At 46.6% G+C, this 18,202-nt stretch overlaps 1 protein-coding gene across 1 annotated transcript in view; it reads left to right on the forward strand.

The window, feature by feature from the left end:
• The window catches only part of STK10 (serine/threonine kinase 10), a 205,567-nt gene that overhangs the window by 106,469 nt on the left and 80,896 nt on the right, over positions 1-18,202 (forward strand). The window contains exons 5-7 of the mRNA XM_006864812.1: positions 520-592; positions 1,581-1,775; positions 2,284-2,365. Coding sequence (XP_006864874.1) covers positions 520-592; positions 1,581-1,775; positions 2,284-2,365 — 350 coding nt within the window. The remainder of the gene's footprint in view (positions 1-519; positions 593-1,580; positions 1,776-2,283; positions 2,366-18,202) is intronic.

The raw sequence follows: 18,202 nt of genomic DNA on the forward strand, positions 1-18,202 counted from the left end.
AAGTCCTCTTCACTTTCAGCAAGCAGTATTGTAGAGACAGACAAAATGGCTGCTGTTATCATCCTTACAAAAGTGTCTTGAACTTGATGGAGCTTATGTTGAGAAATCAAGTTTATGGATTTTTAAGTGTTTATCTTTTAATTCCAGTTTACCACAGACTTTTTTACATCCTTGAGATTTATATATTTTAAATGATATTTTAATGCTTGCTAATTGTCTGAGATCAAATTAGTGTCTATTAGTTAATTTGGACTGCATATACTTGATTCCAAGGAGCTCTGGTAGCGTAGTGGTTACGAATCGGGCTGTGAACCGCAAGGTCAGCAGTTCAAAACTACCAGCTGCTCTGCGGGAGACAGATGAGGCTTTCTGCTCCCGTAAAGATTTATAGCCTGATAGGGTCCCTGTGAGTCGGAACTGACTTCACAGCACTTAACAACAACAACAACATACTTGAATCCACAAGGCTGTGGGTGGAGGAATGTCCACTGAATACTACTCTGAGATTTTCTCTTGCAGCTGACTTTGGTGTCTCTGCCAAGAATCTGAAAACTCTGCAGAAACGAGATTCTTTCATCGGAACGCCTTACTGGTGAGTTGTGTAGCTTCTAGATACATCTCCCCGGGTATCCTTCTTGGGCTATAGAAGGAGAAGAGCCAGAGGACAAGGGAGGATTCCCTATTTGAGGCCAGTCTCTACCCCTTAGTAGTAGTTTGATCCTGAACAAGTTGCTTAGTCCCGCCTGGGTGTCAGTTTGCTCACCTGTAAAATTGGGATGAATTGGGATGCTGTGAAGCTTGAATGAGATGATGCATGTATAAAATGTGTCATCCTTGATATTGAAAATGGAAACCCTTTGAAAATGGTTCAGTTCTTGATTTATTCAACATGTATTTGTTGAGTGCCAGGGGCTGAATTGGGAGTGAGGGGAAACAAGATGAACAACGCAAGCTCAGAGTCTACCCTCGTTGAAATCTTCTTGGATTTCTCTAGTTCGTGGTATTTGCTTTTCTTTTTTGTTCCAATAATAGTACTTTTTAAAAGCAATTCTCTTAGTCAGTTTCACAACTAACTGCTTTCTCTCTTGTCCTGTTTTCATAATTTTTTTGATGTGCATGAATTCCATTTTCCTAGTGTAGAGTTTTAGGCTCCTTTCTTGTTACTTAACCTTTATTTCTTTCTCTACCCTTTTATTCCTCTTTCACCTTGTCTCTCTCGCCCCTTTTGTCTATGTTACTATATTCTTTCCAACTGATCCCCCCCCCCCCCCAATTTTCCTTCACCTCTTCCCGTCAACCCCCTTCCCTCTCCCCAGGACCCTGTGTTCTGGATTGTTGCTGCCACCTTGTGGTAGGCATCAGGAACAGCAGCGGGACATGGAGGTGGAGCCGATTGGAAGGCATTTGTCTGTGTGAATGGAAGCCTGTGAGGAAGACAGTGGGATGTAAAGTAATGCAAATACTGATTCAGGAATGCCTGCACTATGACATTGACTGGTGGTGGTTCTTGACCATGAATTCCCAAGAGATGTTCATGGCAGCCACATTCTGAACTCTGTGTTGTCCCTTGGTTGATTCAGGATGGCGCCTGAGGTGGTGATGTGTGAGACCATGAAGGATACCCCATACGACTACAAAGCTGACATCTGGTCCTTGGGCATCACCCTGATTGAGATGGCCCAGATTGAGCCTCCGCACCACGAGCTCAACCCCATGCGGGTCCTGCTCAAGATTGCCAAGTCAGACCCGCCCACACTGCTCGCCCCTTCTAAGTGGTAAGGGGTTGCGATGGGGTCAAGTGTAATTGGGGTAATTGGAGTTTAGGACTTTCCTGTCACTGTTAGACTTCAAAACAGGAGAGAGCTCAGGTTTTCCCCCATCACTGGGCCTCCAAGCCTCTTGCTCTCTACTTGGGATCTTCATGAAAGCAAACCAGGGAACCCTGGTAAGCCAGGTCCTACTGGGAGCAGGGGTCCATCCCAGATGCCAGCAGCCACATGTCACAACCCCGAGCTGGGAATGTAGGTTCAGCTTTGCTTCATTGTGAGTCACCAGGTAACCTTGAGTTGGTCCCTGCCCTCTCTAGTTGTGTCGTGCTTGGGTGGAGAAGGTCACTGTAAAGGTCCATCGCCTGCACGTGCCAGCTTGTGAAGATGCTCTTTGTCCCTTTAGGTGGGCATGTTTGGGAAGCACATCCCTTCTGGGAAAGTAGAATCTCTGACGTGGGGGTTTCCCCGGTTCTCATGCTGCTCCCCAGCTCGCTACCAACACCTGTCCTTCCAGGTCAGTGGAGTTCCGAGACTTCCTGAAGGTGGCCTTGGATAAGAACCCAGAAACTCGGCCCAGTGCCGCACAGCTCCTAGAGGTGAGTGAGTCCCTTCTTTCGGGGTGCAGCCGCCTACTCCACTCCACCCTACCCTTCCACTGGAGGTGGGAGGAGCCTGGAGGGTGGTGATGGATGAGGCCATGGGTGATCTGGAAGTTGAATGTGTCCCTGCCCAGCCCACTGATGCACTGATTCCAGGGCCCAGTCCTGAGTAATGTCCTGGGTGCTGGCATGCTGGGCTTGGCCTGGAGACTCTGCTCACCATGGAATCTGGCGTCCAGTGTGTCCAGATTTCAGTGAGTGGCCTGAGTCTGAACTGGGGGTGGGGGTGGGGGGTGGGTTCCAGCAAATAGTGGTAGTAAGGGTTCAGTAAATATTGGTTAAATGGAGGAATGACTGCAAAGAACACAAACTCCTTCAATGTAATGCAATCCAAAGGGAGATATTGAAAATACCTCGAAGCACCTCACAATAGCAAACCCCCACCAGCCCTGCAGGAGCTGAAGCTGGAAGAGAGTGGACACTTGGTGAATATCTGTTGACAAATGAATGGAAAGTCTTGAGGGCGTGGGGCAGCTGTTCTGTGCCCCTCCCTTTACCCTTCTCAGCTGGGTCTTCATAACTCCTCAAGACTGAACTAGAACAACTCTTCCAGTCATTGATTTACAAGTGAGGCCTGAATTCCAGTCCTTGTTTGTTTCCTCTCTAGCATAGTGGTTAAGGGCTGGGTTCCCCTTCTGGGGCAGGGCTGAGCCAGCTGGTGAACCTGAGCACATGACTTAGCCTGTCCGGGCCTCAGTTTCTGCATCTCTATAATTGCTGTTAGTTGTCATTGAGTTGGCTCTGATTCATGGTGACCCACTGTACAGCAGAGCAAAAGGCTGCCTGGTCCTGTGCCACCTTCAGGATCGTTGGCATGCTTGAGTCCTGCCAACCTAGGGAGTTCCTCTTCCAGCTCAGTATTTGACAGTGTTCTGTTGTGAGCCACAGAGCTTTCATTGTCTAATTTTCAAATGTAGATCACCAGGCCTTTCTTCCTAGTCTGTCTTAGTCTGGAAGCTCTGCTGAATCTTGCCCTACATGGATGATCCTTCTGGTGGCATAGTTTCCAGCATCATAACCACATGCCAGCCAACACAGTACATCAAACTGAGAGATGGATGGTATAGCTGTAAAATAGGAGTAACAATAATGCCTACCTCATAAGATTATGAGGATGAAATGAGATTGTGTATATAGAATATGTTGTTGTCATTGTTAGGTGCCATTGAGTTCCAACTCATAGGGACCCAATGTACAATAGAACAAAAAACTTCCCAGTCCTGTGCCATCCTCACAGTTGTGCTGTGTTTGAGCGCATTGTTGGAGTTCCATATGTCTTTATTTTCTCTCTGACCCTCTACCAAGCATGATGTTCTTCTCCAGGGACTGGTCCCTCCTACGTTTGCTTCTAAGGAGAATTCTGGCTAACTTCTTCTAAGACAGATTTGTTCATTCTTCTGGCAGTTCATGTATTCTTCTCCAACACTGTAATTCAGAGACCTCAATTCTTCTTTGGTCTTCCTTACTAATTCTCCAGCTTTTATGTGCATTTGAGGCAGTTGAAAATACTATGATTTGGGTCAGACTTAATCCTCAAAGTGACATCTTTGCTCTGTAACAAAAAATCTTTTGCAACAGATTTGCCCAATGCAATGATGTTGTTTCATTTCTTCACTGCTGCTTCCATGAACATTGATTGTGAATCCAAGTAAAATGAAATCCTTGACAACTTGAATCTGTTCTCCATTTATTGTGATGTCGTTTCTCAGTCTAGTTGTAAGCCTTTTAGTTTTCTCTGTTTTGAGATGGAATCCATACTGAAAGCGATTGTCCTTGATCTTCATCACTCAGGGCTTCAAGTCCATTTCACTTTCAGCCAGCAAAGTGTAGAATGTGTTGTTGTTGTTAAGTGCCGTGGAGTCGGTTCCCACTCATAGCGACCCTGCACAGGGTTTCTGAGGCTGTACATCTTTATGGAAGCAGAAAGCCTCATCTTTCTCCCACGGAACAGCTGGTAGTTTTGAACTGCGGGCTTTGAGGTTAGCAGCCCGATTCGTAACCACTACGCTACCAGAGCTCCATGTAGAATGTGTAGCACATGGAAAATACGCAGGACATTTGTCCACCACCATTATTATCATCATCTTTATCAAAAAACATGAGACAGTAAAACTTGTAAAACATTGTTGTATGCCGTTGAGTTGGTTCTGATTCATAGCTACCCTGTATTGGGTTTCCAAGGAGCAGCAGATGGGTTTGAACCACCAACCTTGCAGTTCAAACCAACCTGGCAGTCCACTGCATTATCCTACAGTGTCACGTAGGTAGGTTAAAAAAAAAAACAACAACTCTGATTTCTCCCATTCCTGACTCTAATGTTCTGAAACATTTTGCCACCAACACACAATGGTAATGAAACAGTAATCGCTTCCCCAGCTCTTAATTTCTCAGGCCTAGGGAGTCCTGGCATGGCGCTATAGGATAAGCACTCAACCACAAGTCGGTTTGAACCACAAGGTTGGTGGTTCAAACTCACCAGTCACTCCTTAGAAACCATATACAGGGTCACTATGAATCAGAACGGACTCAACGGCACTTAACAACAAGAACAACAATGCCAGCCTGAGGGATGGAAGAGCGGAAAGAATCTGCAGAAACAGACTGAAGGAGTGTTATTCTAAGTAGAGGCAATGAAACTCCAGTTCAGCCAAGATTGAAGGACGTTTTCCTGTGCAAGCCTTATGGGAAGAAGTCCCCTGGGGGTTCCAGCCAGGCACTGCCCTTAGGCACCTCACCAGTAATGCAAGAGGGGGATGTGCTGTGCTGGAGACCCCAATCAGAGGTATCAGGGACCCAGAGAAGGAGCACCAGCCATTCAGGAATTGACAGTGTTCTGTTGTGACTTCTGAGCAGGAATGACTTCTGAGCTGTACTGTGTCAGTTTCCTAAGCCAGTTGCTTTAACTTATGGTGACCGTACATGTGCTAGAGTAGAACTGCTCCATAGAGCTTTCAGTGGCTGGCTTTTTTAAGAAATAGATCGCTAGGACTTTCTTCCAAGGGTGGATTTGAACCTCCAGCTTTACAGTTTGCACTGCCTAGGACTCCACCAGTTTACTAGGGCTGCCATAGTCAAATGCCTTTGTTATAGGTGATGTACAGTCACAGAAATGTATTCTTTTTAAGTTCTGGATGCTACTAATCCAGAATCAAGGTATCAGCTGGGCCATGCTGTTTTTGAAGGAGAAGACCCTTCCTTGCTTCTTCCTAACTTCTGCTAGGTCCCAGCGATCCTTGGCATGTAGCTCTATCACTTTAGTCTCTGCCTCATCTTCACGTGGCCATCTTCCCACTGTGTGTCTGTGTTCTTGCTCTTTTATAAGGATAGCACTCAGATGGGACCAGGACCCACCCTACTCCAGTGTGGCCAAATGTTAATGGATCACATCTTCTCACACCCTCTTTCCAAAGAAGGTCAGCTCCTGAAGATTAGGACTTCATCATATCTTCTGGGGGTACGCAATTCAACACAGAAGTCTTGAAGTATAAATAAGAGACAGGCAAAGAGCGTTGGGAAGGTTGTCCTTGAACAAAGTAACAGCATGGACCATCACTCCTTCACACAACTGGGATTTACCAGGCACCTCCGAAATGCCAGCTCTTGTGCTTGGAGAGTGCAGTCAGTGGATCTGGCAAGACCCCTGACCTTGTGCTCCACCTGGGAGAGAAGCAGCAAGCAAACAAGCACATGCTGATGTGTGCTATGGAGAAAAGTAAAATAGTGTAGGTGTGGTGGTGCCCGGGAGGGCTGCTCTCCTACACAGGTGGTCAAGGGAGGACTCACTGATAGGTGATGTGTGAACAGACCCCCAAAGGTGGTGAGGGAGCTAAGCACAGGGTGTGGCAGTCCCAGAGACCTAGGATGGGGGCCCTGTCGACATGTACTGAGAAGAGCTAGGAGGGTAGAGCAGGTCTGGGCACACAGGACAGACTGATTGGGAATGAAGTTGGAGTCATACTAGGGGGTGGCAGAGACCCCCTCCCCCAGGACCACCCTCAGGTTTGATGAGTCACTGGGAAGAGTTATAGGACTTGGTATGTTATTGTATTCAAGACTATGATTTGTTACAGTGAGAATCTGTGTTATCATAACAGATTCAAAATGCAAAAACAATAACATCAAACCATTCCTCCCACGGCCCTCTCTACTCAGCTCAGTTCCATGATTCATTGCAATGGCTACAGAAAACTCAGACAACATGCTCACAATTATGGGGTTTGTCGTTCTTGTTTAGTGCCTTCGAGTCAATTCTAACCCACAGTGACCCTATATACAGTTTCCGAGGAGTGACTGGTGAACTTGAACTGCCAACCTTACGGTACAAATCCACTTTGCCGTCCAGTACATTAACCCACAGCGCCATACCAGGACTCCATTATGGGATTTATTAGGTAGTTTATTAGGGAAGTCAGAAATGTTCAGTGCACAGTTGTTCCAGTCGGTATAGCCTCTCCGCAGCTGTGCCCACAAGCAGGGCTCTCTCTGCCTGGGAGTGTTACAGAGCTCTTTTAGGACTGCTAGTATATGTCCTCAAGGAGCTCTGGTAGCGTAGTGGTTACGAATCGGGCTGCTAACCTCAAGGTCAGCAGTTCAAAACCACCAGCTGTTCCATGGGAGAAAGGTGAGGCTTTCTGCTCCCGTAAAGAGTTATAGCCTCAGAAACCCTGTACAGGGTTGCTTTGAGTCGGAATCAACTCCACGGCATATAACAACACCACCCCACTCGACTATAAGCTCAGCCTGAAGTGTGTGCTCTGTGGATCGGTAAATCTGACTCCCTAGTTAAGTGCCTGGAGGCACCCCACTCTGCAAGAACGTCTCCTGCTCAAAGTCACTCAGCTTTACTTGCTCCGTGGGCTGGGGAGCTCACTGCTTCGCCTGGTGCTCTGGCTCTTGGTTCTGCTGCTGCTGCTGCTCCTCTGCCCCTCCCCCCGTGTCACAGCTTTCTGATTCTGCTCCGAGGGCATCAATGCACAGGGATCTCAGAGTCCAAAGGACACGTTCCACGCCTGGCTCTTCTCCGATGGCAGTGAGATCCGCCCTCCTGCTTCTGAGATGGTTCATTTTATACCCACACTAGAGTTTCAAATTTTTACAATTCAAATCAACTCTGTTAACATCCACAGCTGAATGATGTCATCCTGTCAGTATCTTCTCCCACATCCTCTGACCCAGAACCTTCGGAAAAGACGTTTGATAGGAGTTACAAAGACTAAGGCTATAGAAGAGACACATTAAATAATTGACTACTCCACACAAAGCAACATCAGCAAAGGGAAAAGATGCAGAAGGCAACATCTGGGGAGCAGGGACAAGCTTGTGGGGCCCGCTTCCCATAGGTCGTAAAGGACGTGATCCGCTCCCTAGCAACGAGTTATGACAACACATGTGAAACACTGTCCACCATGGAAACTTGTTTGAGACTCAGTGCCCAGTGCTTACTAGGTGCTGATCACATAGCCACACCTTTCCTGGCATAGACCCAAATTCCAGACTCGCACAAGGAAAACAGGCGTTTAGCATAAATGACCTTGTTTATAACAGCAGTTTAGGCACAGTGAGCCACTGCCATCAGAACCATCCAGAAATCCAGGCTCCCAGCCATCCCCTAGAGACCAGCCATGCCAGCAGGCCTTGCCAAGGGCAGCAGTCTCAGTGTGCACTGGGACCAGGTGAGGGGATGCAGAATTGGGGAGATTCCTCTTCACTTACATTGAGAAGAGTCCCTCTGGATGCTGTGAGCAGGACTGGGAGGAGCAGCCTGGCTGACAGTGAGTGTCTTAGGAGCAGGCGGTATAGCCTCAGGTGGGAAAATGTATGGTTTCCTTGAAGTTTTTTGGAACAGCGGAAGTATCGGGTCAGGGTGTCAACATGCCCCTGCAGTGGTCTGAAGCCCCACACACTGCCCTGCCCAGCCGCCCACACATCCTCCATTCCCATACCACCACTGCTGACAAGAGGAAATGGTGGAACTGGGAGAGGGGCCTCTCCTTCCTCTCCCCTGCCATTCTGGTCCTTTCGCCTGCGGTGACTTCCTCTCACGCAGAATGGGAAGAAAAGGGAGATACCACACCAAGCACGCAAGTCCTGTTCATTCCTGAAGACCTACTCTACATACCAGGCCCCAGGCTGACACTCTGGGCTCCACTGCCCACATCTGCATGTGTGTCTTGGTGGTGAAGAAACGGAGCTGCAAAGTCCTTGGTTCAAATCCCAGCTCTGCCACTTAACTGGCTGGGAGATCTTGAACAAGTGGCTCTGCCTCTCTGTGTCTCCATTTTCTCAAATCTGAAATGGGGATGATGACCACCCCCAAAACAAGAAACCAGTTGCCAGTGAGTTGATTTCCAAATTACAGGTTCCCCATATATGGAAAGTAGGACTGTGCTCCGAGGCAGTTTCCTGGCTGTGACCTTTTGGAAGTAGATTACCAGGCCTTTCTTCTGCAGGTTTGAACTGCCAGCTTCTCCCTGAGTAGCTGTCTGCTTGGCAGTTTGCACCACACAGGAACCCCTCCAAAGGTTCGTTGTGAGGTCTGTTAGATACTGTGGAATGTGGTGCTGACTGAATGTGCCATGTATTAAATTGAAACATAAGAAAATGAAGAGAAACCAGCAGGCAAATGGAGTCTGTTTGCTAGGGAATCACAGTTGTTCTTTGAAATGTCTGCATTGTATTTGAAAGCAAGTGTCTGGAATACCAGGAGGCCCCATTTTCTGGGTATTGTGGGGTAACAGCATGGGGGTGGACTGGGGCCAGATGGAGAGGGGGTGTTGGGAGCTATGATCATTGTCAGATGCAAGATCTCCCAAGCCACTTGGGGCCAAGTGTGTCCAGTAAGCAGGCACTCCCTGCCCTGACATATCTGGCCTCTAAGACATTCTACTGGGAAGAGACCAGCTGTCCTGCTTCCTCACTTAGCAGCATTGGAACTTGAGCCTGATCCAGGAATTTGTTAGATAGCTAGAAAAACCATCCTGCCAGAGGATCTGAAAGTATGACAGGAGAGATCTCTCAAGACAAATAAAGCATTTCACAGAGGGTGTACTGGGCTTTTCTTTTTCCAGTACCTTTTTGTGTCTGAGTTAGGTAGAACTGGAGCATTGTTGTTGTTAGCTGCTGTTGGGTGGACCTCTGACCCCCTGTGGCCCCACACAGAGTGTGCCTACCCAGTTCTGCGCCATCCCTGTGATCAGCTGTAGCTGAAACCATTGTAATCCAGAGGGTTTTCATTGGCTGGGTTTTTGTTTGGTTTGGTTTTTTTTTTTAAGTTTTTGTTGTGAATTGAGTGATAGTTTACATTGGAGAACATCAGCTTTACATTCATTCTATTGTATTTCATTTCATTGCAATGATTACAAACCCCTCCATGCATCATCATCATTCAACAGCATTTGCTTCCATTCCCCACTATGGATTTTTTGTTTGTTTTTGGAAGTACACAGAACAGAAGCACTCAGGAATATATAACCATTCAAACAACCAAAGAGTACACACCCAGCAGGCCTGCCTCCCACCCCAGCCGTCAGCACACAGCCCCTATCCCTCCCTGAGTCCAGAGTCACCATCTACTCTATCTTTCCACGTCATTGTCTCTGCCTCCATCTCTGGCGTCACTGCTTCTCTGGATAGGGTCCTGCACTTCACTCTTCTCCCTTGATGGTCCCAGGGACCTCCGTTCCTGGACTGCAAGATCAACCACTCCCCTCCTTTTTATACAAAACATCTGCCTTACATTTGCATCATTCACAATCAGTCCTCATAGCAATTATTCACTACTGAACCACAAGAATCTTATCCCCATCTCCTTTCACCAGCCCTGTATAGACAGGTTGGAAACCACTCAGTGGAGATTCTACCTTCCCCCACACCCTCTGAAACTAGGCTCCCTCTTGAAAGCTTGTAAGGCAGTCACTTCTTGCCTTTGTAATGCCCCCCACCCCATTTTGGTTAGCCTATGTCTAAGTTGCCCATCCCTGTCAACTCTGAGTACAGAGGGGATGGGAATGATCCTTGCTATAAAGATTTGTTCCCACTTTTGAGCTACTACGTCCATAAGTATAGGTCAAGTTCATCAAATTATAGCAGATTACTTTTTTTCCTCTTCTTTATTCCTCTATTCAACTTCTGATCATCCAATCCTTGAAGCCAGGGCACATGGGTGCTATCTGCAGGTATGGCTGTTCTTGTGCATCTCCCCTCACTTCGTATCAGCTGGACGCTTCACTCTTAGTTCTCGTCCTCTTTGGCTGTGTCCCTGTCCCTGGGCCCAGGAGTCCCCAGTTCTTGCCATACTGTTGGCCAACCTGGTCTCTATCCAGGTTGAGAGGAGTCTATTGAACGTGGTCGGACTTAGCTCACAACTTCATTGCTGTTTTTTCCTCACTTCCCCTTATCGGTGACCAACGTGGTCACCAGCAATATCCCATGCCTGCTCATGTATTCCCCTTGAGTCTCAGTCTTGGAAGGTGGTTTGCCTTGAGGGGACCCGACTGTTTGCCTTAATGGCTCCCTGGTGAACAACTTGCTTGTTCTTGTAGTGTTAGTTGGAATGCTGTTACTGTTTTTGATTTTTCCTGCTGGTCTTTCTTTCAAGTATTATCTTCTGTTCTTCTATCCAGTCCAGGCTGGTCTGCTTGTCCTTTCAGTGGAAATTTCCCACCTTAGAAGATTCTGGATGGGGATCAGGAGTCCACTTACGGTTTTATGTAATGCAAAGGCTCCACAGGAAGCATTCTTCAGTGGGCAGATTCTAGACCCATTTTAGGTATTCTAATCAAAGCGTAGTGGTTACAAATCGGGCTGAGAACCATAAGATCAGCAGTTCAAAACTACCAGCTGCTCCGTGGGAGAAAGATGAGGGTTTCTGCTCCTGTAAAGATTTACAGCCTCGGAAACCCTGTACAGGGTCACTATGGGTTGGAACCGACTTGACAGCATTTAACAACAACAACAACAATCAGTTATAGGCTGAAGAAGAACTTAAAAGCCTTCTATGAGTGATGTTTCTGGCTATTCCTTTATCTCCCTTTCAAAAGTGTCTATTTTATAATATTAGGCAAGGGAACATTGGCTGGTTTTTACCACTAGATGACCAGGCTTCCTAGAAGCCTTACTGAAACCTGAACAACATCATAGCATACCAGCCTCCACGGACAGTTGGCTGGGCATTGAGCCTGTGTCTCCTGCATGAAAGAAGACAATTCTGTCATGCAACCCCACCAGTGCCCCTGAAGACACCAAGGCTTTGAGCAGGGAAATCTTGCTCCACTTTCCTCTGACACCTGGCTGTGAGTGGAAGAAGTGAGCTCAGATCTCGGCTTCCCAGCCCTCCTCTCCAGAACTGTTTGGGACCCACACCGCAGCCCTCAAGTCTGTTTGCTTCTTTCAGGTGTCTCCTGACCTCTCAGCTTTCTTTGTGCCTGCCTTGGGCTGGCTGACATGCCCGCACTGGTTTAGGGTTCATTCATTTGTCTCCACAGACCTTCTTTCAGACAGTATCCTGTCTTGGTTAGTAACAAAGGTTCTGAAATCAGATTCACTCTGGAATCTAGGTGATTCTTACTCTGCCTCAGTTTCCTCATCTGTGAAATATGGATAGTACTTGCTTTACAAGGAGCCCTGGTGGTGCAGTGATTGAATGCTCATCTGCTAATTGAAAGTTCCCAGGGTCAAACTTACCAGCTGCTCTGCAGAAAGAAAACTGGGCCACCTGCCTCCATAAAGGTTGTTGTTGTTGTTAATTACCATTGAGTCAGTACCGACAAATTGCAATCCTACATGGGGTTTCTGAGGCTGTAAATTTTCACGGAAGCAGAAAGCCTCATCTTTCTCCTGCAGAGAGGCTGGTAGGTTCTAAATGCTGACCTTGTGGTTAGCACTCAAGTGCTTTTCCTACAGTGCCACTGGCACTCCCTCCATCAAGATTTTTGTTGTTGTTAAGTGCTATTGAGTAGATTGTAACCTTGGAAACCCTTTAGGGCAATTCTCTCCCTCCTGTGGAATCGCTAGGAATGGAACCAGTGTGACAGGAACAGCTTTGGGTCTTTCACTTCACAGAATGATGGGAGTGAATGAGATTCTGTACTGTCACTTTTTATTGTTTAATTTTTATTGTAAAATATACATATAACCAATTTACCACTCTAGCCATTTTTAAGTGTCCAGTGGCATTGATCATACTTACAGAGTTGTGAATTAACTATCACTAACAACAACAACTGTCAGTTCCCTAAATTTTCAGCATAACAGCTGTTACGTATTTAGTGCAGGTTATGCACTTCCTGAAGCTCCTTGGATGGTGCACACTTAGCACACTTAGCTGCTAATCAAAAACTTCATGATTCAACTCCACTCAGAAGTACCTAGGAAGAAAAACTTGGCAATCTACTTCCAAAAAATTAGCCACCGAAAGGTCTATGGATCATAGTTCCACTGTGACACACCTAAGTTTCCCTGAGACAGAATCAACCCTACAGCAGCTGGTTGGCTCTGTGTTGTTGTGGTTAGGTGTTATCGTGTCAGTTCTGACTCTTAATGACCCTACGTACAACCGAACAAAACACTGCCTGGGCCTGTGCCATGCTCACAGTGGTTGCTGTATCAGAGTCCATTGTAGCCATGCGTCATCCATCTTGTTGGAGGAGGGGGGAAGTCTTCATTTTTTTTTTTCCCCACAGACCCGCTTCTTTAGTAAGTATGATATCCTTTTCCAGGGACTGGTCCCTCCTGATAACATGTTTAAAGTATGAGAGATGAATTCTCACCATCATGGCTTCTAAGGAGAATTCTGATTGTACTTCTAACACAGATTTGCTCATTCTTCTGGTAGTCCCTGGTGTATTCACTATTCTTTGCAAATACCATAATTCAAAGGCATCAATTCTTGTTCATTCTTCCATATTCATTGTCCAGCATTTGCATGATTATGACGGATTGAAAATACCGGAGCTTGGGTCAGGCGCAACTTAGTGTTCAAAGTGATATCTTTGCTTTTGAACACTTTTAAAGAGGTCTTTTCAGTAGATTTGCTAAATGCAAATAATTTCTTTTCTTGACTGCTGCTGCCATTGGTGTTGATTGTGGATCCATGTTATCAACAGCGATATTTTTTCCATTTATCATGATGTTGCTTGTTGATCCAGTTGTGAAGAGATTGCTTTCTTTAGGTTGAGATGTAATCCATACCAAAGACTGTTATCTTTGATCTTCATCAAGAAGTGCTTCAAGTCTTCTCTGCTTTCACCATATAAAGCTGTGTCATCTGCTTATCACAGGTCGTTAATGAGTCTTCCTCCAATGCTGATGCTGAGTTCTTCTTCATATGGCCCAGCTTCTCGGTTTGGTCTGTATACTTGTAAAATTTGTTCATAAACTCAGCCCACTTCATCACAGCCATTCTTGTCATCAGTGGATATCACAGTGTTGAATGCGGCGGTCAGGTCTCAGTGCTTGTCTTATTGGTCTAGCAGCAGCAGCCACAGCTGACCACGCCCCTTCTTCACCATCAATAAAATATTGTAAAATATACATATATTTTCTTATATGTATTTTCTCTTATTTTCCTTCCTTCTCCCTGATCACTTCTTCACTCTTATTTTCCTTCCTTCTCCCTGATCGCTTCTTCACTTGCTCCCGTTTTTCCACTAATGAATATGGAATGAGCTCATCCAGCTCACAACTCCCAAATTCATACCTCCAGTCCAGACTGCTTACCTTGCACCAACTCTGATGTCCACCTGGTGACGCTCTGTCTTCACTTGGATGTCCGGCAGGCATCTCAAGCTTAACTGCAGCTGAGCATCCTAATCTTCCCCCAGTGTGCTACATCAGCTCTCTAAGGTAGTCCAGGCCTCCTGCTTTGTCAGCACCCTTGACTGACTCCTCTTCAAGCTGTCAGCAGTCTCCCTCCCTGCCTATTGTCCAGAATCTGACCACATTGATCTACCCATCTGAGCTGGCGTCTTCTCTTACTTGGATACTGCCTCCTCACTGGTCTCCTGGCTCTGTCAGTCTGTTCACAACACAGCTGCCAGTGGGATCCTTCTAAAAATAGATATCAGTTCATGTCCCTCTCCTATCCTAGCCCTCCAGTGGTTTCCATTTCACTCCAGATAAAATCTACAGTTTCTGCAGCCTACAGGACCCTGCAGGGTCTATCTGCCTTTACCCCACCTTCTCATCCTCCCCTCCTTTCACCCCTTTCACTTGGCTTCAGCCTCCTCACTGCTCTTCAAACATATGCAGCACACTCCCACCACAGGGCCTTTGCACTGGCTGTTCACTCTGTGTGGAATGTTCTTTCCTCAGATACCTCCGTGATTGACTCCACCCTAATTCAAGCCCTTGCTCAAATGTCAGTTTCTCATGGAGACCTCCCCAGCTATACACTATTCTAAGTTGCAAACCTGCCACATCTCCCACATTCCTAATTCCCCTTTCCTTACCCTCCTTCCCCACCCCATAGCACTCATACTATGTAACTTATCTATGACATGGATTGTTCATTGTTCATCTCCCCCACCTCCCAATAGCATGTCAGTTCTCTGAGGTCAGCACCCTTTGTTTTATTCATTGATGTGCCCAAGCCTCCAGAACAGTGCCCAGTACAGAGTGGGCCTTCAACAGACATCTGCTAAATGTAGCTATGTAGTTAGGAGTCCCTGGGTAGCACAAACAGTTAAACGTTGAACTACTAACTGAACATTTGGTGGTTTGAATTCACCCAGAGGCACCTCAGAAAACAGCCCTGGTGATCTGCTTCTAATAGGTCACAGCTGTGGGAACCTTCTGCTATGTAATTCTGTTCTGTACACATGAGCCAAAATTGACTTGATGGCAGCTGGGTTTTAGTTTTTGTTAACAAACTGTTATGTAACTCCTTCTCCATTCAGGGCTTACTCTAAATACTTGTTGTTAAGTGTCATTGAGTCAGTTCCAACTCAGCACGAACCTGTATAATGTTTCCAACGAGCAGCTTGTGTGTTTGAACTGTTACCCTTGGAGTTAACAGTCCATTGCTTATCCTACAACACCACAACAGGACCCCTATGCTAATTAATTTTATTCTCATAACAACTTTATGAAGTAGGTACTATTTAGAGCTCCTCTGGACAGGTGCTAGAACCAACACAAAGAGCTTAAGTAGCCTGCAGAAGGTCTCACAACTTGTAAGCCACAGAGCTGAGATTTTGATCATGGTCACCTGGAGAAGACCTGAGCTTGGTGACGTGGAGGGTCAGTGAAAAAGAGGAAGACCCTCAAGGAGATGGATTGACACCGTGGCTGCAACAATGGGCTCAAGCGTAGAAATGATTGTGATGGCCCAGGACCGGGCAGTGTTTCGTCCTGTTGTACATAGGGTCCCTATGAGGCATCGACTCAGTGGCACCTAACAGCAACTATCTGGTTCACTGTCCTTGAGCACTCTGATAAGCTGCTTCTCCAAATGAATGAAGGAGAAGAAATGGAAGTGAAAGAGAAAGGGAGGACTGAAAGACGCTGACACAGGGAAACTAGAATGCCTTTTCTAAAGTCTCCCGTCATAGAAACCCAGGGTTGATGGTTTCTAAGCGCACAGAAGTTAGGAGAAAATAGGCCGACATTCTTGGAAAGGATGTCTGTTTGGACTGGTCAGAAGGGCGAGTGCCACCTGGCAAGCGCTGTGAATACTCCTTGTCTTGGCATCTCATGGCTTCCAGCAGAGATACCCCAAACAGCCTCTCCTCTTCCTGTGGGCCTTCTGCTGAGGTGCCCAGGCACCTTCCTGAGGACCATGCAGGCATGTGGCCCACTTGGCCTCCCTGGGAAGGTTCCAGGCTCTCCCTTGCAACATAGCTTTGTCTCTCTAATGGGAATTGGCAGTTTGGGGGCTGGCGGAAAAGTCTTTTCTAAACACATCCTTAGAGGCAGTGGAGCTGATGAAGTTGGGGAGACAGCCTGAGATCTGTGTGCCAGGGCAGTTTACCAAACAGTGTTCTGTAGCCGCCGCTACAGGAGTTGCTGCCCCATCTGCCAGCTCTGCTCCTGGCATCTAAGGAGCTTGGCCTTCTGGGCAGTGCTCTGCTCACCTGTGCCTCTGTAGGGCTTTCTTAGAACTCCCGGGCTGCCCTCTGCCTTTCAAGGTCACTGGATGCTCAGGGGAGACAATAGAGCAGATGATTCAGCCTCAAGAAAGCGAGGCTTCTGGCCATTCTGAAAAGTCACTAATTTGGTCAGTGTGTGATATGCCCTGATGAAAACCTGGTGTTTCCAGAAGCCCATGTCTGCTTGATTTATTCCAGCACCATCTGCTTCAGCCATCACAATGAAGCATCTCGTGGCTCATTGCTCACAAGGGTGAGCCTATGCAGTGTGTCTGCTTGGTGGGGATTCAGGGAAGGGCAGGATTGACTAGGAGTGCAAAACTGGTGACTTGAAGACTTTCTCCGTGCTGCTGCTGTTCCTGATGGTGAGGGATAATGGTGGCGGTGGTGGTATTTATGGTGGTGGTGATGATGTTAGTGTTGACAACGGTGGTGTGGTAATGGTGATAGCAGTTAGGTGTATGGGGTGTTGATGGTAGTCGTGGCCATGTTGATGATAGTGTTGATGCTGATGGTGGTATAACCATACTATTACTCCCAGTATACAGATGAGCAAACAGGTTCAGAGATGTTTATTTCTGAATTTCCCAAGATGGTGGAAGAATCTGGATTTTAATAGCTGACTCTAGAGTTTAGGACAATATTCTTAACTCCTATACTGCTCTGCCTCCCATGATGAATAAACCTGTATTAAGACTACTTGAGGCTTTTGGGGAGGCATTGTACTTAAGCATTTGGCTGCTGACCAAAAGGTTGGTAGTTTGAACCCACCAGCTGCTCTGCAGGAGAAAGATTTGGGAGTCTGCTTCCTTGAAGATTGCACCCTTGGGATCCGTGTGGACCACTTCTACTGTGGCTTATATGGTCACTGTGAGTTGGAATCAACTCAGTGGCAATGGGTTTTAAGACCTTTTGGAACCATACAGCATCAGAGTGACATCTTCGATGAATGCTCTTAATACCATCCTCTGCCGTAGACCTCCTCCGGTGACCTCAGCTTTTCACCACGGTCCAGGGCCCTGTCCACTCCTCCTGCGGCATTCCCTCCATCTGTTCTGTATCTTCTATCCCCTGACCTTTTAGCGGTTCCTCCACTCCTTCTGCCCCTTGTTCCCTGTGCCCAGGTTTTTCCCTTCACATCTCTCAGGTCTCAGCTCAGGTGTTACCTGCTCTGGGAGGGGCTGCTGTAACCTCAGATCTCAGTATCCTATGCCACCCTGGCCCTGTTCCTATTGTCCCATTCTTGCATTCATTATCCTGTTAGCAGAATATGAAATGAGCTGAGTTATGGTTGCATATCTAAGCTTGGTCTCTTCCACGCAGATGGAAGCTCCCAAGGGCAGAAATGTTGTCTGTCTTGTTGCTCACACCTTATTTTAGCAACTGGCAGGTTGCTGACCTCAATAAATGGCTCTAGAAGGAATCACTAAATTTTTTTTTTTAATTCTTTGCTAGTGTGTACTAACTACACAAAGTCAATCTGGATTAGGAAAACCTGAACAATAAGTTCTGAAGAAGTGACTTTTAATTATTTGAACAAGTTGAATAGGGCATTCATTGCCTGGTACCATTTTCCTAAAGGAGCTATTTTGAATGAACAAACAGATAAGAATGATTTGTGGTGAATATAATCAATTATAAATAGCTGAAAGCAGAGAATGCCAGAAAGATGTTTACCTGTGCTTTATTG

Source organism: Chrysochloris asiatica, unplaced genomic scaffold (assembly GCF_000296735.1).
Source record: "Chrysochloris asiatica unplaced genomic scaffold, ChrAsi1.0 scaffold00071, whole genome shotgun sequence".
Classification (NCBI taxonomy): domain Eukaryota; kingdom Metazoa; phylum Chordata; class Mammalia; order Afrosoricida; family Chrysochloridae; genus Chrysochloris; species Chrysochloris asiatica.